The sequence below is a fragment of the Merops nubicus genome, unplaced genomic scaffold, assembly GCF_000691845.1.
Source record: "Merops nubicus isolate BGI_N331 unplaced genomic scaffold, ASM69184v1 scaffold20429, whole genome shotgun sequence".
NCBI classification, from domain to species: domain Eukaryota; kingdom Metazoa; phylum Chordata; class Aves; order Coraciiformes; family Meropidae; genus Merops; species Merops nubicus.
Genome location: NW_008630481.1, coordinates 12,940 through 35,024, shown reverse-complemented (window position 1 = coordinate 35,024; position 22,085 = coordinate 12,940). Strand labels below are relative to the sequence as shown.

At 39.3% G+C, this 22,085-nt stretch overlaps 1 protein-coding gene across 1 annotated transcript; it reads left to right on the top strand.

The window, feature by feature from the left end:
- Positions 1-674: 674 nt before the first annotated feature.
- On the top strand, positions 675-21,346 carry LOC103779692 (actin-binding LIM protein 2-like; the record flags this gene model as incomplete). Its single annotated transcript, XM_008947337.1, has 5 exons — positions 675-813; positions 4,061-4,244; positions 13,815-13,930; positions 19,050-19,176; positions 21,219-21,346. Coding segments are annotated over 5 exons (694 nt in total), but the record flags the coding sequence as incomplete, so codon positions are not given.
- Between the last annotated feature and the right edge of the window lie 739 nt (positions 21,347-22,085).

Sequence of the window (22,085 nt, the reverse complement as noted above, 5' to 3'; positions counted from 1 at the left end):
AACCAGAAAATTCAAGGACTTGGAATTCCATGCAGTTTCAGGGAACAGCTGGAATAAAACTTTTCAGGTATTTGTTATATTATAATGATTGCTAAGTACTGATTTTATGGAGGATAATGTGATGTATCTGCTTAATTATGCATAAGCATTAAACAGGAGAACTGTGTTCTAAAATGTTGATGTTTATATTTTATGGATGGGATTGGGTTTAGGTACCCAAACTCGTAAGAAATTTTTTTTTTATAATTTCATCCAAGCTTGTCTAACACTTGATGCTTTTTATGGTTCTATGATCTCTTTCTCATTATCCCTTGAAAGGTAGCCTCTTTAGGCTAATATTTTTAACCATATCTCTTAATCCGTTTTTAGTATTGCTGTTACTTCTTTCCAGAGATGTAGCAATCCAATGCCTTTTTTTCCATTTTTGTTTCACTCTTAGTGACATGCTGTTCCACAACCTTTTTCCTGTGATGGTTAAAAATATATCTATTAATTTGCAGCTTCCAGTTATTCATTAACAGGGTTTTCTCACTTGTTATTGTGACAACGTTCTCACTGTTTTTAAATAGGTCTTCATGTTTTCTTTAATTCACCCTGTTTAAACCTCACATATGTGTTATTAGTTGTTTCCTAAGGGTGGGGTTTTTTTGGTTTTTTTTTGTTTTTTTCGTTAGGCTGAACAAGCCAAGTTCTACCTGTCTCTGAAAACAGAATTTCATTCTGTAAGTCATCCTGATGGCTCTGCTGTCAATCAGGCTTTTGAGGAAATAACTCAGCAAGTTATACCCTGTACACTAGATGAGGGCTCACAAGGTTTTCCTTGGCCCAGAGCATCCTTTATTATTACTTTCAAATGTTAATGTCCTGTGATTGCCGATAATTGCAAGTCTTTCCTTCTGACACTCAGAAGGAAAATTTTTGTTGCTCGTGTTTGAATGGAAGATGTTTCACCTTGTGCTTTTAAAGAAAATCCCTTCTCCATGTCTCAAGGCATCCAGCTGCCCCTCTGTCCAGATCCCCTCTGCACCAGTAGAGCCTATGGGCTTTGGGTCATTAGCACTCTTCCTTGCCATGGGTCTGCTTTGTTCTGACAGGAACATTACTGCTACTGGCAATTCCCTTAGTCATTAATCAGCTGTACTAATAGCCTTCCTTGGGGCTGTTCTTCCTCCTTCTTCACATCCCCCCTTGGCCAATTACCTTCTCATCTCCGCCTTGGCCAATTACCTAATTACAGTCTTATCATGTTAATTTTTTCCATCCTATCTATTGCTCTAGAGCTACAGGTAGATGAGATTCAGAGCACTTTGTTTATATAGAAAGTTATGTATCTTGAAATAAGCTCTTTGCAGACATAAAATCATTGGCTGTGTTGTGGGGTCAGTTGGTGAATAGTTTTGTTTTTCCTTCTCATAGTTCACTTAATTTTTTGCATATATTGTGTGAATGTTAGTGTAGTGTGTTTAGAAGAACCCGTTACTTTGGCATTGAGTTCGCTTGTAGTGTATCTGTTATGACCGTCAGGCTGTTCATGTTAATTAGAAAGTGCATTAACTGCTATTAGAACAACTTAGGTAGAAAACAATTTTTAATCTTCATTCTGCCATTCAAATGAACATGAAGCAATTTGTGTTCCTCCTTTTCAGCCATTTTTTTATGTACAGGGAGGCTGAGGTGATGGCAATGCAGGCAGGGGCCGGATTAGAGGATGCTAAACTCAGATTTTATTTTGAAGCCCGAATACCTTGTATTTCTGTCTTTCACTCCTCTTTGGGCGGAACATTTCACTGTGGGGTTTCCTGAGAAGTCAGGATTAAGTGTGGGAGTGAAAACTGCTTTGGAGTAATACACAACAAACCATAGTCATTGTAACTTTGGTGGCAGCAGAGGGAGGGGCAAATGACTTCAGGGTGAGACAGGGTCCCATCAAATGCCAGTGCCAGGGCTGTCGCTGACCCCACCTGCCCTGGACCTCACACTGTGACTGTTGGCAGCAGTGAGACAGGACCTGCCTGGCCTCCCTTAAGAACCCATGTCATCAGTAAAAACATATAGATTTGCTCATGCTTACCACTTGTTTTAGCAGGTGAGTAGTGGGAAGAGTGCATGACAGAGCAGTAGCAGCTAATTTTTGGATCCACTATCACCTCTTCATCTTCTTCTTGTTTTGGAAGCCCAGCTCCAAATCCCTCTTAGTTGACACAGAGCAAAATACATAGGTTGATGCCTGCCCTGTGTATCAAAGTGATTCTTGGTGGCTTTGTTCAGGTGCACTTGTAAAATGTGCCACTACTGGCATAAAGAAATATTCTATAGGGATGTAGCTTTTTTCTCTTATCCGCTCGACAAGGTTAAACACTGTATGATACAATTTAGAACTGCATCATTAGCATTGGCTCAGCACACTGTTCAACATCTTAAATCCATAGCTGATTTGTGCTTCTGTCACACCAATATGTAGCTAAGTGAAATATGTAGACTTGAAGAAACTCGTGGTATTCAGCAAGTCATGCCATATTTTTGAAAGTCTGTTCAAAAAGCATGTCCACAGTAAAAATTAGAGCAAAGGTGAGAGAGAAAAATGTTAAAGCGAGTGTGATAAGCCTGTGAGGTAAAGCACATAAACAATTAATTGCAAGATAAGCCATCAAACCCATAGTTGTTGTCCATGACAAATGCAATGTAATTGGGATTGTTTTTACTTAAAAGAAAGGTTAATTAACCCATGGTTCTTCAGTTCTTGGTCATGTACTAATATAGTTTCAGCATGATTGTTGTTTTCTGTCACTTAGTGGTTGGGACCATCTCTGGGAAGGAGGATCACAATTTTAATGCCCACTCATATATTAAAGAGGGCCTTGAGCCCCAGTATCTTGTGCTGCAGTCTCTAACTACTAAGAGAAAGATGATAAAAAAAGGGTAGGTGACTTAGTGTGGTTTTGAATGACTATTCAGGTTCCTGTGCTCTCTTGGGGATTCTGTGCTATATGTGTTATACTGTGCCTTGAGCATGCCTGCTGGACTCATTTCTCATCGTTCAGGTGCAAGTTGACTCATTCTGGCATTGCAAACAGTTTTTGGTGTGAACTGGGAGGCTTTACATGTAAAGACCAAAGTGCCTGTGGACTTTCAGGTACCTGAAGCAGAAATCTCAGTCTTGAAGTTTAAATGTTTAGGTACCTCTGCTATTTTGGGACCAAGGCACTAAGCAGCTCTGCAGTGTTTTATATATGCTACTCAAATCTGATAAGCAGCATTCCCACTCTTCCTCTGTGTGCTGCATAGGAGTGGTGACGCTGCCACAGTGTCTGTTCAGCCTTGTCTGACTGTAAGCATTATCTGCTGCTGGAAGCTCTCCCACACTCCCAGGAGCAGAAGTACATAGTAACAAGTGTGATGCTGTGACTTAAACTAGTAGTCAGCACAGCAGCAGAGTCACCATTTTGAATTCCAGCTCACCTTATAAATCAGATTAAGTCTCTTTTCAAAGCTCGTGGTCGATATGGGTGATGACCGTCTACATCTCTGACTTCTTCTGTATCACTTCAGCCAGACTGTTGCCTCCCTTTCCTCATTTTATATGTTCTCAAAACCAGCCTAGTTCCTTCTCTTGTCTCACAAACCTTTGGTTCATCAACTTTAACACTTTCCTACAGATTTGGCTTAAAAACTATAAATTGTCAGGATTAAAAGCTCTACTTTTGCCAGGAGCAGATGGTTCATGCATGGTGAATGTTGTTTATCATGTAAATGTAAGATCTGAGTTAAAAATGGGATCCTAAAGAGTTGTAAGTCTGTACTAGCAGCCTCTGCACTGAGGTGAATATTTTTACATGGAATAAATTCAAACTCTTAGGGCACAAAATACATCACTGATGTAATTTACTATACAAGTAGTGGTTTTCAGATGCAGAGCTTTTCTGTGATCATAAGCCCATGTATTGAAGTGCTTAAATAGTCTCCTAGGAACCATACTGATCATAGGTGAAAAATCAGCATTGTTTTAGAGAGTGAGCTTTGCTGTTCCAGCCTTCTGAGTCTGCCTTTTCTCTTCCTGCAGCTTGTGGATGTGACCTGGCTCAAGGAGGATTTTTTGTGAGACAGGGAGACTACATCTGTACTTTGGACTACCAGAGACTCTATGGCACACGGTGCTTCAGTTGTGATGAATTCATTGAGGGAGAAGTGGTCTCAGCACTGGGCAAAACCTATCACCCAGACTGTTTTGTGTGTGCTGTCTGCAGGTATGTTTTCTACATGAAGTTGTGTTTCATTGAAAAACTAGATTTTGGAAGATGAATGCCAGGTGTTCAAACTTATAGCCTATAGTTGGTGAAAAAAAAAAAAAGTTCTGGTTTCTATTATCCACTTATTAAAAAGTAGCAGAATTTAAAAAAAAAAAAGTAAGCAAATACATTTTTTTTTCCAAAATTATTTTTCTGTTTTATGGTATCTTTTGTGCAAGGTTTTCAAAGTACTTGAAAAAGTGCCACTGACTCTACTGTCAAAACTTTTGCCCCAGATGTTTCTTTGTTTCTCCAGTATCTGTTGTATTGTCTTTTGTTATCTGAAGTTACAAAGGATTCAAATGCCAGTGGCTGGGTCTTCAGCAAGCCAAGTGAATAGCATTTTAATAGATTTTAACTGAAGTTTCACAGTGCTGCTTCCCAAATATTCCGGTATTTATTTAAAATAGGATAGAAAGGTTTTGGACTCACAAACAATTATGTCCAGGTTGAATTTCACTGGATTTAATCTCCAGCAGCTGTGGTGGTGACACAGCACACAAGATTTTCCCCTCCTACAGTCCAGTATAGTTCAGTGGGATCATTTCCCATTGGGGGGGTGATGTTGCGACCAGTGTTGGTGGAGATGTTTGCAGACTCTGCAGCACAAGCAGTTGATGTCCATTTGACCTGTGTCTTAATCCTGTGGAAACACCACAAACACATCTGTTGAAGACTGCAGGAGGAAAAAACTAAGTCTACCAAACCTTCAGTAAATGCAAGTGGAAGTACTGTAACAGTTTCTCTGGCTAAACTTAAGCCTTTAGCAGTACATGAAAAGTAAGCCCACATTCCAAGAGAAAGCACAACAGGGAACTGACACCCCATGCTAGAGATGCTGTGTGTGCTGGTATCTCATTCAGATGACTCTACAGCCCAAAACAGGTGTGGCCATGTCACTGTGGGTGTCTGCCAGCCAAATCTGCACAGCCTGTAGGGCTGCCAAGCTCAGAGGTCTTCCTGTGCTGATGCAGAAGCAGGACTTCAAATTCCAGAACAGCCATGGTTCATGGCAAGATCTCTCTTTAATATATCAGTTGGAGGAATAATTAAGTAGCCATGTTAAGGGAAAGACTCGGAGACTGACAAGCCTTTAGTATATTAAATTCTGTCTGTTCAAGTTTTGCATGTTTAATAAAAGACTTTTTTCCTTTTGGATACTTAAAAAAAATAAATGAAGAGTAAAGATAACACAAAAGCCTAAAATTTTCTTTAAAAAAAAAAAATGTATTTTGCTGACTAGTGAGATTTGATCAGTGTCTCTCAGGGCATTTGTATCACTGACTTGTGATGCAGAGCAGCAGAAGAATCCCTTCATCTGTTTATAGTAATAAAAAAATTAACCAGGTCCTCAACTGCTTTAAATCATCATTGCTTCAATTACTCCAGTCTTTGCAAGCCAGACATAGTTTGTTGTTTATGAGAGTGTCCTATCTAAGCATCATCATCATTTATTTGATTGAATGATATCCTTAGTAAAAATAGGGTTGCTAGACTGTAAATAGATGTGGTTTAAGCAGAAAAAGGAACTTTCTTTTGTATTAAAAAAAAAAAAATCAAAACCAATATCAAAAGAAAAATAAGCAGAGCTATTTTATTTGAGGTACAGGAGTGTAATGCACTCTACCTTGGCATTTTCTTTGGTGGGAAGAGTCAGGAGTACCATCTGTGTCCTTATTTCTTACAGAAGGGCAGAAACCTTAAATAAGAGGCCAAAAGCATTCCATCTGAGGCAGTTGGTTCATCATGCAAAGTGCAGCTGATGTTTCCTTTTACAGCTGGACTTTAATGTGGGTGCTCTGTTAGAAATCTGATTTCCAGAACAGTGTGAACATGAGAGGTGGTGATGGCCTCACAGTGGGGGTGATCCTGCTCTAATGGAAACCAAGCAAGGCTCTTTTTGAAAACAACTGGCTGCAGAAGGCACTTTGCACTCATGACCTGGGTCTCCAGAGTGGTGCAAGATCATTAAGTGCTTTAAATCAGCACTTTTATAACCTGTGTTTCTGTACCTCTGAAGTAATGCTTTTAAACTGTTCTTCTGTTGAATAGTAAACCAGGCGTGGTAGCAACTCCTTTTTTTATTTTCAGAAAATACAATATCTGAATAGAATCTAATGGGAACTGTGTAGTGTTTCAGATGGTATAATCAGTGAGAAAACCTAATGTACACACAGCTACGAGGAGCTGTGGGGAAACAGCCCATAATGCAAGCCCAGTTTTTTTTTTTGAGCTCCTGTTATTACACTTTTTAAATTCCGTGTGGCCCAGTGTCACAGGACACAGGTCTTCACCTGTGTGAAGCCTGTGTGTCAGAAACCCAACTCATCCTTGGGCATCCCTTGGGTGCCACAGGTCAAAATGTGAAAAAAGTGAATTAGTATTCAGAAAAAAACCCTATGTGATTGTTTCTCTCTATCTTGCATTGACCAGGTGGCTCTTAAATTCAGGTTTTAATTGTATGTTTACTCTGCTAGCATAAAGATTGAGGGCTTAGTTCCTTCTTCCAGTGCAGTTCATAGTCCAGTGAAACCTGGGTTTTCGTGTTGTGTTTTGTGATGATCTGGTTGGTTCGGTGTAAAAAGGGGTTCAGGGCAGTACCCACATGGAACAGAACTATGTACTCCCCTTCCCTACCCCTCCCCCCCGAGAGAGAGAGAGACTTTGAAAAAAAATTATGAAGTATATTGTTTAACAAGGAACAGAAAACTAAAAAGGGAGGTAAGAAAAAAAATATATACAAAGATTAGGGGAAATACAAAAATAAGCAAAATATAGAAAACCCTCAGAAATAGTTCCAAGGTCCTACGGAGCGAAGCACAACCTCCACCTCTGAGCTTCAGGGCAGGAGTGAAGTTAGCACCCACTTCCTGCCTCTCATCAGAGTGTGTGTGGGAAGGGGAGGGAATACAATGGTTCACCCCCACCCAGGGTCCTCCCAGGTGCTGGAAGGTCACACCCCCATTCCAAGCCTCAAACCACAACAATGATAATGCCTAAAACTACGGAGGAGTAGAAGAAAAACATCATAGAATGAAAAATACTGCAGATTAGCTGCTTACTCTGAATTCCCAGGAAGTGAGTGGACAATGTTATTCTTACAGCTCTATTAATTGGAAGGGTCTGTGTTCTCCAGAGAGCTGCCAAAGACGTTTCCTTCCAACACTTCATGTTTGTAGAAGTGTAGACGAAAGAGAGAGAAAATTAAGGCTATCTGAAGCAATTGAAGCTGAATTTTATTAAATTCATTCATGTAGTTCTTACGTGGTTGTCAGAGACACGACTGTATGGCTCTTAGGCAGGATGGGAAAGGGCTTTGAGCCTTTCAAAAAGAAATGGGTAATCATACTGGTGATAATACTTTTGGAAAATGGAGTTTTCAGGAGAAGTCTTGGTGTATTAATAAGTTGTATAGATATATTAAACATATGTAAGATGTATGGTCTGCATAATGTACTGTACATAGACTGATTTCAGTATTATCAAAAATCTGTCATTGGGTTTTATGAGTTAATACAATTGGTAAAGTCTGGGGGGGAAGGGTGTTTATTCAGCCAGTTGGAGGAATATATATAATTGTTACAGAACCATAGAATCATTTAGGTTGGGAAATACCCTTCAGATCATCAAGTCCAACCATTAACACAGCACTGCTGAGTCACCACTAAACCATGTCCCTCAGCAGCACATCTACACATCTTTAAATACCTCCAGGCACCTCCAGCTCCTGTCTAAACCCCTCTGTAGACCCTCCTTGCCTTCAAGCAGATCAACACTACCACCCAAGTTGGTGTTGTCTGCAAACTTACTTGAGGGTGCCTGTGATCCCCTCATCCAGATCATTGGTAAAGATATTAAAGAGAACTGGCCACAGTAGTGAGCTGCCAATCGAATTTTGTCTTCATCCACCACCACTTCCTGGTCCTGACCATCAAGCCAGTTTTTATCGCAGCCGAGCGTGCACCCATCCAAGCCATGAGCAGCAAGTTTCTTCAGGAGAATGCAGTGGGAAACAGTGTCAAAGACCATTTAATTTCAGTATTCTTATAATTACAAGTTGGAAAAATAGAGCTTTTTGTGACAAGTAAATAATGAAGAAAGAAGGATGATTTGACTCTTAGCTGAGGGACAGATTAATACGTACATTCCAGGTTAATAACCAAACAGGTTAGTGTTTGCTTTACAGAATTTGGAAGATTATCTATGTTTTGTCTGAATTTATGAAGTTGTTTCTTGAAACAGAATATTCACAGGAGCTGAATATATGCCATGTAGAGTTGAATAATGTGTGGAGTGGCAAGAGGCAGTTACATATTCTTCAAGTGGTTTTGTACCAAACCCAGATCTAAACTTTATCTCAGTCATTTTCTATTTCTGTTACATTCAAGAAGGTAATTTACTGTGGCCAGGCAGTTGAATGTAAACACCCAGAAAACTAAAAACTTCCTTTTTTAACAAAAGGGTTTATATTCCTACGCATAGCACCGCTATTTCTAGAAAGAAGCTTTAGTATGTATGCATTAAGAAACTGAGATAATAATGAAAATTAGAAGTTAAAATTCAGTTAGTTCTGAAATGCATCAGTCATGTTATACTTCTCAAATGTACTAAACCTTTTTAATGGCTCACTTTTTGTCATGCTGCTGAATTTTGAAAGGGTTTGGTTCCTGCTTAAGCAGCACTGGATACTTCTTAAAACACCTTATGAAGCGGGCATCTTCATCAGCATGCTGAGGCCAAAGATTTGAAGTCGGTCTGAGTGTTGTTCTTGGCATTCTGATTCTAAGCCAAATATATTTATGAATACATGGTGCTTCCTGAACAAATGAGTCTTGCAGGCTGCTCTTCAGGCTTACCTGTGGAGCGTACCTATAGGCCTAGAGTCATGTAAGATGGAAGGGATCTCTGCGGATCCTGGGGTCCAGCCCATGGCTGAAGGCAAGTTCAGTTCAAGCAGGTGCTGATGGCATTTGTTTAAAATATTTCCAAGGATGGAGATCCCACAGGCTGTCTGGACACCCTGTTCCAGCATTTGAGCATGCTCATGGTAACTTCTTTTTTACCTTGTACAGAGCTGACAATTTGCTGTGTTCCAGCCTTGTGTCCTTTTACTCTGTACTTTCGGGAAGAATGTAGCTTTAATTTCATATACATGTCATCAGGTAGAGTTAGACAGTAATAAGATCCCCCTGAGTATTTTAAGGCTGAACAAGTCCATCTGTGACCTGTTTCTGTCCCTCCCCCTGTATCCTGTGCTGCAGCTCTGAACCTAGCCACCTCCACTGGTGCCCCTCCAGTAAATCTTGTCCTGAAGAGCCCCAAATGCTACACACTGCTCCAGATGCAGTCTCTCAAATGATGAACAGAAGGGAAGATCACATCCCTGGTCCTGCTGGCTACACTAATGCAGACTAGGTTGTGGTTGGCCTTCTTTGCTGCAGAGACACTGTGCTGACTTATGTTGAACATGGTGTCCACCCGGACCCCTAACATGTTTTTATGTTTTCCAGCTGATGGACCCCCAAGGTGTAGTGGTGCGTGGGGTTATTCCCCCCTGGGTGTAGGACTTGACGCTTCCCCTTGTTGAAATTTGTGGAGCCAGTAGACAGCAAAAAATCTCCACTTTGTATCCTCAGGTTTAATGTCCTGGGTCAAATTCATCTCTATGGAGCAACCTTGAGGAATGTGATTGTACCAGGTATAAGTTAGAGCAGAATTTGATCCTGTAGGTGCTTAGGTTGCAGTCTGACATTACACCTGACCCACTGTAACTGCAGTCAGCTACTGAAATTAATAGCTTTGCTCTCCGCACAAGCCAGGCCATGTGCTTCTGTTAATTTTCTTATATCAAATTTAGTTGACTGTTCAGCCACAGAGTCAGATCAGCAATTTAAAGAACAGAAGGCCATCTATCTGCTCTGAAAAAAACAGAATATTTTCGTTTGGCCCAGAAAGCTTGAATGACCCACAGCTACATAGGTTAAGATACGGTGCAGAGAAGGACAAGTCCAGGACCAGACCTTTCAGTGTCAGCACACCTTGGGTTAGGCTCATCGTAGTTTGATGATTTATAATATAATTTTATTGGTGAGCTTAAGATGTTCTTGGGTTTACAAATATTGTAAGCAGGTGGATAAAATAAAATTCATTGGGAAAAGAATCACAGAAGGTGCATTGTAATCCTACAAGTCATTTCAGAGAGCTGTTTTAAAGATGCTCTTAATTCTCATTTTAAAAAAATTGTCCAACTGTGCAAATCACACTGAATATTTTTAAAAAGAACAGTAGCTAAATAAAACCTATACCTCGTAACGTTGAGTGGGTGACTGGTGGTGAGATGTCGTTTTATTCGGGGACAACGCTGCTCGTAACTTACAATGCTATATATAGTCCTGCTCAGAAACTGAAACCTTGTTAATTGACTGTTACCACCTTCTGTTGTGCCTTCACTCATACGAACATCAAAATGCTCAAGCAGGGCTGCTTGTGAAAGAGAGGTCAGATGGTACAGAAGTACTGGCAAATGCATAGTGTACAAATTCTGGATTCCAAATGAACAAGGTAGTGAAGTAAAATCTGAGACATAATTATGGGTTTAGAAGACCAGCAAGGGAAGGAAACATTTGCCTGTACCTTTGGACAGACAACTTCCAAGAAGGATTTCCTTATTTTTTTTAGAGGAAAGCATCTTGCAGTTTTGGAAACCTAAATAGAGAATTGAAATTGTTGCCCTCTCACATCTGAGTGGAAGGGCACTGTGATTAGTTACTAAACTCTTATAAAACAAACTAAGATGTTTTTATGGGCTGGGAAAGCCCCCACATGCCCTCCCCTCTAAGGAGGCTCTGTGGCACAGTGTGGTGGCGCTGAGGTTTGGCATGTTCTGTGGGTGTCATCTACCTGGCTCTCTGTGCCACAGGTCAATTATCCTATTCTTCTCTTCTAGTTTTAACTTTGTTTCAAATTGCCTAAATGCCAACTCAGAGTGATCAGTCCCTGCTTCCATTTTACCTGATGCTTGGTGCAGCTGTGTGAGATGGGCTTCTGTGCGCAGCTGGAAGTTCAGCTGGATTTTTGTTAGATAAATCACTGAGGCAAAAAATAGATCTTAACGTTCCCTCTGGCTACTGCTCCTAATATACTAGATACCAGAATGCTCAGTAGTCACAGTTATTCTTCAGAGCAGTGAATCATCCATGGATTCCAGGAGCCACCATCTCCAGGATTATTAACAGTACAAAGCATGCTGTTTTACTGAGACATCCCATGAGTTTCCACTTGGGTCATTAGCCAAGTCCCAGTCTTGATCCCCATAAAGACTGTGGCAAAAGATACTCATGCTAATATCCTGCCCAGGGCATGCAGCTATGTCTAGGAATGACAGATGTCAGGGTAGCTGTATGGCAGTGTAGTCCTGTGGTTGTATCTGTGGAGCAGAATAACGTTGTGGGGGTTTAATTTAGAGCAAACTACCAGTGGTCATGATAAATCTTAAGTTATCTGTAAGTCAAGGTAAGATGTCTTCCTAAAAACATTCAGGAGGTTGATTCCAAGTTTGTCTCAGTTCTGGAACAGTTGGTTTGTATCTTTCCAGGTCAATCAATAGTGCTAGTTTCTTCATTTTGTAATATTTTGTTCAAATGAAGGCATAATTCAATGGTTTCTTTTACATCAGCAACAGAAAACTAAGTCAGTATTTGAATTATATGACATCATTTTTGAGACAGTTTTCATAATTAATCATTAATTTTTATTATCAGTATGGCAGTATAACAAATTTCCTAATTTCCTAGTCAAATGTATGTATGCTTATTTGAAGAAATTTCTTTTGGACCTTTAGATGACATCCAGAGATTCTTTCCAAGCTCAACTGTTCTGTGACGTTCATGAAATCCTTTTATTGTTCCATATATTAGGAGGCTCTATGACTTCAAGCAGTATAAAAAAAACCCATTGTGGATAACAGCTATGACCTAAAAAAAATATATATTATTTTTTTAAATATAACACAGGAGCTTGCTGCTGCTGGGTTGCTGCAAGATGAGACAGAATTGCTACTCACTGGAGCAGTGTGGTTCCATCACATCCTGTCTGTTACACCAGTGACAGACAGAGCTGGTTTCTTCTGATCGGATTGTTGAGTAAAATACGTGGTAGAAAATCCTCTCTTGAACAGGTGGAAATTTAGGACTCCTGAGTCTATATTAACATGGTGTTGGCCCTCTTTGTACCAGAATCACACGTGGAGCATTTAGTTGTGTCAAAGAGCAAGACAATTTTAAAGGCTATTTCCATAAACTTAAGGTCATGGAAGATATTTTAGCTAAGTATGAAGGTAGCAAGTATTTGGAGTATAAAGTCATTGGTGAAAGGAAAAAAAAGATGAAGAGCAGAATTCATTATCAGATATCCAGATATGTAACAATAGTTAAACTCCATGTTTCTTCATGATTTTTGAAGTATTGCATATGGTCCAGAATGGTTGACAGTGTTGACCATCTATTAAGCTGGGTTAAAATAGATTTTAGTAACATTCTTCAGAAGCAAAGGGCAGCATTGCTTTTATTCTCTTTTAAGCAGTGAAATTTTATTTTAAATGCAACACAAAAGTAGAATAAGCCAAACTTGGGGTGTTTAGGGAGCAAAATAATGTTTTTGCTCAGCAAGATGTATCTGAAGCTTTTGTAGTGAAGACAGCCACTCAGCTGGTATGAATTTGATAGTTTGTGAGGAAATGTCTTGTAGAGTTTTAATGAAATGTTAATGAAATAATCTGATCAGATGGATTTCACCATGAGGCAGAAGGCCTGTGTTGTGTTTATGCCCCACTTAAGCCATATTTTGATAGCTCGCCTGGGATTTAGTTGGATATGAGCTTTGGGTGGAGGAAAATGTGTTTATAAATGCTCACCATCCTTTGCTGTATTATGAAGTGATTTGTCCATCTGGTACTCTTGGAGAAAAAAAAATTCAGTGGTTTCTGTGCCTGGACAAAGCCCACCAGAGAAAGCTTTTGGTTTTAAAGATGTTGATAAAAAGGAAGGATTTAATGAAACGTAAGGAGCTGTTGTTGAGTAGAGCAAGCAGGTAGTCTAGACATTTTGGGGTTTATAACTGGGATATCTTTTCTCCTGGGAGAGCTCACCGACATTTGCTTTCTGAGCATATGGATTAAGAGAAGAACTCTGGACAAAGTTGGGAGGAAGTGCTTTTCTTTAATGTCTGAAAGTCATCGCTCCGGTGCAGCTTAACAACAACAAAGCAGCTCCATTTGCCTGTACTTTCTCCTTTAATGCAAATTTTATTTTCATGCTGTAACTGATCCTGTTAGTGATCAACCCTTGCTGATACTACATTTCTAAGATACACAAGGATTTGCTAAGCATGGTTTGTATCTTTAGATAATATTTTTTTTTCTATGTAGCCATAACATCTGCATTTGCAATTGTCTGTCTGAAGTGTCTCTTCAGTACTTTAGCTTCTGAATGTCTGAAAAATTGCCAGTGAGAACTGTTTCCTCTGTTGCAGGCTGCCATTCCCTGCGGGTGACCGGGTGACGTTTAATGGGAAGGAGTGCATCTGCCAGAAGTGTTCCCTGCCCCCTTCCAGCAGCACCAGCTCTTTCCCCGTACAGAACCTGCGAAGTAAGTCTGAGTTTCTGCTCTCCTCTGCTGGTACTTCTTAATCTGTACAGGTTTAACAGACAAAATTTTACAGCAATATGTGTAACTGGAACTTCTACCACTATGCTGCATAAAAGGTGTCAATGTAGGCATGTGAAAAAGTATATGGTAGTTTTCCAAGAAAGTCTGATATTAAACAGAAACGGTGCCATTATAGGGTTAACAATCCACATAACCTCTCAGAATGTTTGGTTGAAACTGGAGTAAATCAAATTATTTGGAGAAGTATGCAATATAGATGTTAGTACTTCTGAGGATTTAGTCCAACTCCAGCTAAAGTGGAGTCCAATGTGAGATTTAATAATTGAGTTTTCCTGTATCGCTTCATAAAATATCAGTGACAGGACTGCATGGCTAAATACTACACAGGAAGGGTTAATGTATGCAATGTGACCAGAGGGACATTTGCCTTGACCTCAGTACTATTGTTTACTATCAGAAGATGCAAACACTGCAGAGAAGAAATGTGGTCTTTGCATACCACCTTTCTTGCAGCAGATCGTAGAGTGCTATTGTTAGTCTGAACTCGTATCTCTCCGATGATTTGTTCAAAAAGAGCTGCTATGGTTTAAAATTCAACCACTGCTTTTATGTAGTTAAATAGCAACAGCAATTCAATTAAACAGCAAAGACAGAAATATTTTTAATGTCTCGCATCACATTGAGCTGGATTCAGCATGGCTGAGGAAGGACCCCATAGATTGCTCTTTTATTTAAGGAATCCAGCTCACTTCAGCGAGAAATTTGTCTTTTTTTTTTTTTCCTTGTTTGTTTTCCCCCAAGTCTCTCCTTTTACAGGTTTTCACTATCTCCTTTCTCCAGTTTGTTAGCAAAAGCTGCTGTGCGAATGCTGTGGGAGATGCTGTGCTGACTCCTCTCTTGTCAATGCTGTTCTCTTTTCTAGGGGGTATAACCCTATCTCTTATGTTCTTCCTCTTGTTACTTATTCCTGGAGATGATCATCCTCATCTGTCTTGGCTGGCTGTATTTGCAGATCCATACTTTAATGACCTATCATGCATTTGTCTCCTTTTTATATGGGAGAGGCGGCTTTGACTTTAATGGACATTATTTGCCTGGCTGAATACTGACAGAACAAGTTCATTTGATTATCTGTGATACAGAATCCTTTAATGTGCTTACATTACACCCTCCCCTAACCCCCACGGAGAGGTTTTTATTCTTGCCTTGCATTTCCCCAGATCACTGCATCGGGTCTCCCCAGGGCACAGGTACCTGCAAACCTCAGCACACCACTTGCCTCAGAGGGAAACAGCACCAGAAGTATATCTTTTTGGCAAAACCTGACATTGGAAAACAAAAATGTAGTTTTTCCCCCAAGTAAAACCTCAAACATACTTATTTAAACCTCAAACACAGGCCTGCTTTAAATCTAATTAGAAATGGATAAAGTCTTTCCATATGTTTCAGTGGATTTGGTTAAGAGTCTTGGTTCAAACGTGGGTATCTGCCATACTGTAGACTGGACTTCTAAAGGAATTTTATCTCGTCTTCACCTGAGACTAACCAGCTCTGCTTTTCAAACAATGTACTGATGGGAGTGAGCTGATAAGTGTAAAGACTCCTCAAAGGGAAAATGGAAGTCCACATCTGGCCTGCAACTAAATTGTGCCATGGTGTTGCCAGGATCCTAGATAACTATCATCCTTCACTGTGTAGGCTATACCCTTTCTTATCTCTTCCTTACTCCATTTCCCCAGTGTCTTGCAGAAGAGCTGCAGGCCAGCATCTTCTAATTTTGTGGTGACATGCAGCACCCATCTAACCCAGGAGCTCAGGGGACTCAGGAGACTGGATAGCAGTGATATAATCCCCCTTGTGGGGAATGGAGCTTTGATGAGGCAGTGGGAAGCACTGCAGCCATAAATACATGGAGGTGCATGCATGTATATGGGACGGGATATGTAAGACAACGACAATACACAGAAAATTAACTATATATCTTAAAAGATAATAAAGAATATGGGAAACGTTCAGATTAATATGTGAAAAGAGCAGTATATAAGCAGTTGTTTTCTAAACATCTAATCCTTAGGCTAGAACCCAGGTTTCAGGAATAAACAAGCAGCATCAGAGGCTTCTTGGCTGAGGTGGAAAATTGGAGGTCCAGTGTACCAGTCTGTACTTCTGCTGCATATTACATAGAGCAACAAATGGCATCTCCTTGTTTTAACAACAGTTTTCCTGGAAAAGACCTCAATGGTTTAGTCAAACAATTCTTTTTATAAAGGAACAGTAGCGCACAAAGTATGTGACCTGAGTCAAGGACCAGGTAATGTGTTACATTGGATTTGCTCCTGGCTCAGAACTGCTTGATGCTTACTATGTATGTTATTTCTCAGCCTGTTTATCTCTGACTCAAGCTGAAGAATGCTTCAGGAGATCTCTTGGGACTCACTGAGCTCCCAGCATCACCGTCCCCTCTGCCCAGTCCCATTTTCATCCTCCCGCTTTGGTGTTGACCTCCTTTATGCATTATATTTGAAAGAAATGAAGAATCTCAAATATTTGCTTTTTGCCAGAGTCCTTGAATTTTTTATTATTATATAAATACCTATCTACCTACCTCTTTTGTTTTATTTATAAAACACTTGGAAAAACTCTCCTGGCAGTGTTGATGTTGAAAGAGTACTTGAGGAAGAATATCAACATGTAGCAGCAAATTGATGTGCTCTACAGAGTTATTGGTTGAAATTAGGTGAGTCACCAAAGAGACAGGAAGACAAGGGCTTCACATCAGTAGGCACTGTTGGCATAGCAACCACAATATTTGTTTTTAATTATCTGGAACTTAACAGAGAAAACAGCAGTGGGGAATAAAAAGTAGCTTACAAAATGCTGCATTTCTGCCCACTCAGGCTTAAAGCAGATGAAAGGTGAATGACATCTGAGCACACAGAGTTGTATTAAGTTTGTGAAATAAACAACGCAACCAGTGAGATTAAATTAGATTACCAGATGAACCCCTGGTGCAGGAGAGATCACAAACAAGTTTCTGATTGCAGTTAAAATAGATACAGCAAAATACTGCAGTGTTTATTCTCTTGTGGGACAAAATCCAGGCTCACACCCAAATGTTCTCTTTTATTAGCAAAACTCAAATGTTCTGATCTGTGGTGCACACGCTTTTGTGCTGGGCTGGTTTCCATATATAGGTGCTCTACAGGGTGATATTAGAGAGACATATTATTAGTCCCTTAATCCATTCCAAATCCACTAAAGGAAAATAAGAACTATCCTTTATTATTATGCGCTCAGAAATGAAACATTTACGATTGCATTAACAGAGTGTCTCATTAGGGTCACATAACCAACTAAATAGAATCTTAAATCAGAAAGTTCAAGAGGACTGTTTAAATCTTTTAATGAGATCCTATGTTTAGAGTTCTTTCTTAGTAACTAGATAAATCTTTTTTTAATGCTTTTATGTATTTTTCTCTTCCATGGAAGACATTGTTGTGGTTTGATTTTTTGCTTGTTTGTTGTTTGTATTTTCTTTTCTGGCATTCTAAATTATTTTTTGTCTTTTCACTAGCAAATCATTGGTATACATGAAGAATTCCTAAAAAATGAAAAAAGTACATGATTTCATATAAGATGGAAGATACAATCACATGGAAGTCTAGGAGGGTTACTGAGATATTGATATTAGAATCAGTTAATTACTGATATTTTTCCACATATGCTGACTATTTTAACATTTTGTAAGGAAACTATACATAGACAGGAATCTGCAGAGGGAAGAGTGAATGATAGCTGGACCCTGTAGGGTATTAGAGGATGCATTTAGGGTATAGAAAGCCAGATTCAAATCCCATGTCTATGTAGGATCTCTAAATAGGGTGCTTGTGGACTGTTGGTATGGAAACTGAGGGTATAGTTGGATTTTACTGATATAGTAAAAACCATCCATCATTTAAAGAATAAAAAGGGACAAACTCACTCCCCAAAAAGTCTTGTCCTCTATTATTTTTTCTAGGGAGTATGACCAGTTCGCATGTAGCCTGTTGTCCTGGTTCCGTGTAAAAAGGGGTTCAGGGCAGGACCCACACGGAACAGAACTATGTACTCGCCTCTCCCCCACCCCCTCGAGAGAGAGAGAGAGAGACTTTTTAGAAAAAAAAATGAAGTATATTGTTCAACAAGGAACAGAAAACGAAAAAGGGAGGTAAGGAAAATAATATATATAAAGACCAGGGGAATAATACAAAAGATAAAATATACAAAACCCTCAGAAATGGTTCCAGGGTCCCACGGAGTGAAAGGAGAACTTTCCTCTCCGAGCTCCAAGGCAGGAGTGAAACAAAAAACCACTCCCTGCCTCTTATCAGAGTGTGTGTGGGAAGGGGAGGGAATACAATGGTTTCACCCCCACCCGGGGTCCTCCCAGTTGCTGGAAGGTCACGCCCCCATTCCAAGCCTCAAACCACAACACCTGTTTAACCAACATTAGCCTAGCCGATGTTATACAGTACTTACATGTTTTGCATTTAATTTTTGTAATCACTTTTTGGAACTTTATATAAATGAGTTCCAAGAAATATATAGCTAGACGTCACTGTCACATATTGCAGTGTCACGACTACTCAGGAATTTGTCATGTCTCTTAAGTATTGGTATGTTTTTCCTTGTTACAGATTTTCACATCAGAATTTCATCTTACTTTTTTTCATGGATGCAAAAAGAATTTTGAAATAATAAGTAAAGCTCTCAGATCCAGAAGCAAAGTCCACTATGAAGAACCAATTACTTGTTTTAATCTCACGACTTTTAAGTCTTTTGTATTGATTTTATTGGGCTGATTTACGATACTTGAAAACTTAATCAGCAAAACTTCATCTTTTAAACACAGTAAAAGTGAATTAAACTAAAACCTAGTCACATGCTTCAAGTGTTCTAGCAATGTGAGGACAATATTAGGGCAGCATCACTTGTCATGCAGCAGCCAGCAGCGAGCTGTTACTTGGGACACCAGTGGATCCTCGTAGTGCTGTAAGCAGTACTGTTGCATGACTGCCTAAAGCATGTGATTCACTCATACTGGATTTTTCTCTTGCAGATTGTGGGGGCTGTGGTTCAGAAATAAAAAATGGGCAGTCATTGGTAGCCTTGGACAAACACTGGCATTTGGGCTGTTTTAAGTGCAATATATGCGGCAAGCTACTGAATGCAGAGTACATCAGCAAGTAAGTTATTTGGAGGGCCATTTTCTCTTGTTTCCAGTTTTCTTTTAATACCAAATAATTAACTTAGTATTGCATAACCTTTAGGGCTTGTTTATGTATGTTTGGAGATACTGAAAAGATTAGAGATTATCTAAATTATCTAAAATGTCTTAAAAGCAAAAAAAGAAATCAAATTAAGAAAAGCAAAAATTGAATTTATCCATTTACCTGGAACGGGACCTGACAAAGCAGCTATGGTCTAGAAGGACAATGGCTGGAGGATGCTTCAAAGCCTCCAAGACACGCGCTTAGTTATTTGTGTTCGACTGCTGTGTGCGATGCTGTAATGAGAACAATCAGATATTATCCTTTCCATATGTTTCACATAAGCAAAAATGTTCTCAAAAAGTTCATTAAGGAGGTACATATCACACTTCTGTGCTGCTCCAGACCTTAGTGCAGTCTGATTTGGGCTGAATGTGATGACAGCAGTGAGAGGCAACACAAAGCACACACACAGACCAAGTCCCATGTCAGCACTCGTATCTGTCTGGTGAGCTACAGGGTTTTCACTGGCCAAGGCACCTGGTATTAATTTCTGCTTCAGAGAAGTGTGTTGATATGATGAAATTTTCCTAAGCAGCTAAGTAACTCAATCACCAGTGCCCAGAGATGATGGAGTTTCAGAGCCAGTGTCTCACTGACTTTCAACAATTCTATGGGTTTAGATTAATACAAATATAACATCTAATGTCACAGCTTGCACTGGAGAAACAATATTTAATGAAATTATCTTCTTAAATAAGATTTTACATTGTCTCAAATGTTATGCTGCTCTGCCATATTGTGATGGAGTGTTTTTTTACTTATTATTTAATAATAAAAACCCCATAAGTTTTATAAAGGTGTAGTTTTTGTGAAATCCTCTTTTAAAAAAAGCTAAATTAAACAAAATAAGAGAAGAAACATCCTGGCTTCAATTATTTAAATAATTATTGTGATAACTTACAGGTTAGTCTCTAAGCAATCCAACATGTACGCTATAAAATTGAATTTTATGTTTCTTCAGGGAAACATCTAGTAGAATTATGCCTCTGCTAACACATCTGTGGGGTGTTTTGGCATAACACACTAAACATACCTAACTATGTTTAACTTGCACCTTGAAACAGGAGAAGAGTCACCAGTTTCTTCTAGAACAATTAATTTTCATTCATTGGTTTAATGATCTAGGTGTAAAACTTTGTAAAATTGTGATCTGAATGTAAAATTGACAAATAGGTTCATTTCGGAGCAATAGCCCAAGACTTCTGGTTCTGACCTTTTAGAATAAAAGCTGACTTCTGGTTTTATTCTTCATATTTTTGAATTGTACATTATCTTAAATCACTTGTAGTGGTGAAATAACTGTTCACCTTATGCCTGAACGTACTGCAAGATCTCTTCTGCTGCTGGGGTTGTATTCTCCTAGTCCTTACTGGCTTACATGGAGCAGGTTCCTGAGGTGGTTAATCCATGCCTGTCTTCAAGCAAGTAAAGAATGTCAGCAGATTTGAATGTTGATCAAAACTTGGTTTACAGCCAATATATTCAGTTGAGAAATTACTCTGTGCAGTCTAAGGGTAGAGCTAAACGATTAGATTTTTAAATACATATATATGTATTAGGTGATACATATATTAGTTTAACTAGATGATAAGAGGAAAAGAATAATATGTAGAAATAATTATTTTTTCCAGAGATGGGGAACCATGTGGAAGAAGTTAATGAGTAACACTGTCAAAACAAACGGTGTGAGAGTCTCAGAGACCGTCAAGGGGACAGGGGAGAGGCAATGGCTGAATTCAGTCAACAAACCAGGAAAGTGGGATTATGGTAGACTCAGAAGGGCCAGTTTAGTTCATTAACCATTAAATTCTTTACAAGATTAATAAATACAAGTATCTGGGAGGTGGGAAATCCGTAAACACCCTGTGAAGTGTTGAAGCATTAACAAAATTTGGCTATATAACCTCCCAGCAAACCTACCTAAAGCGACCTCTGTCTGGCCTGTTGTTCCCCAGGGATGGTGTCCCGTACTGCGAAACGGACTATCACGCAAAGTTTGGTATCAGATGTGACAACTGTGAGAAGTATATCACAGGAAGAGTACTCGAGGTAAGGAGAACCTGTCATGCAAACACCTCTCAGTGTACAAAGAGACTTGCTCTTTTGGGGGGGGGTGTATGCTTACATATGAGTGTTAATGAACACTGTAGCGCTACTTCTAAGAAATACTGGGAAATTTTTCTATAACTCTCTTCTGTTTATGATTTGATAATACGCACACTCCCTAAATGGATATTTGTGGTATTGGAGAATGTTCCAGTAGCAGAAGTAATAAGTGAATGGGTTATCTGGCACGTTGTAATACTTAGGCTAATTTCCTTTGTCATATCTGTGATTTGATTCTGTTTTATGTCCCCCAGAGTTAGGATTAAGCTGTTGAAAAACTAAATTGAATCACTAGAAATCTATTTTTGCACCCAGAAATGAGCTGTGTTGCAGGGATTTTTTTGTTCGTTCTGAAAAGCAAGGAGGTTGTTTAGTGTAGGTGCATGTTTATGATTTGTGCAAAAGAGATTTTCACATAACTGACCCAGGGTCAGAAATTAATGTATTCCTTTGATCTGAATAGACTTTATCTTTTGGATCTAAGTGTACTGTTATCCTATCAATGTCATCAATTATCCACTTCTTCTTTCTGCCCTTTTCTATACCTTGTGAAGCCTTAGCGATACTGGAGTAAGGAGGAGGTTCCCCAGGTTGCTCAAGTCATTCTTTTCTCTTCATCAGTTAAGAAAGCCTGGAGAAATCCCAAAGGACTTCCACCGGAGAAAGAGCTACTAAGAGTTGTACAAAAGCTTAACTGTCCAAATGGTAGACAATTA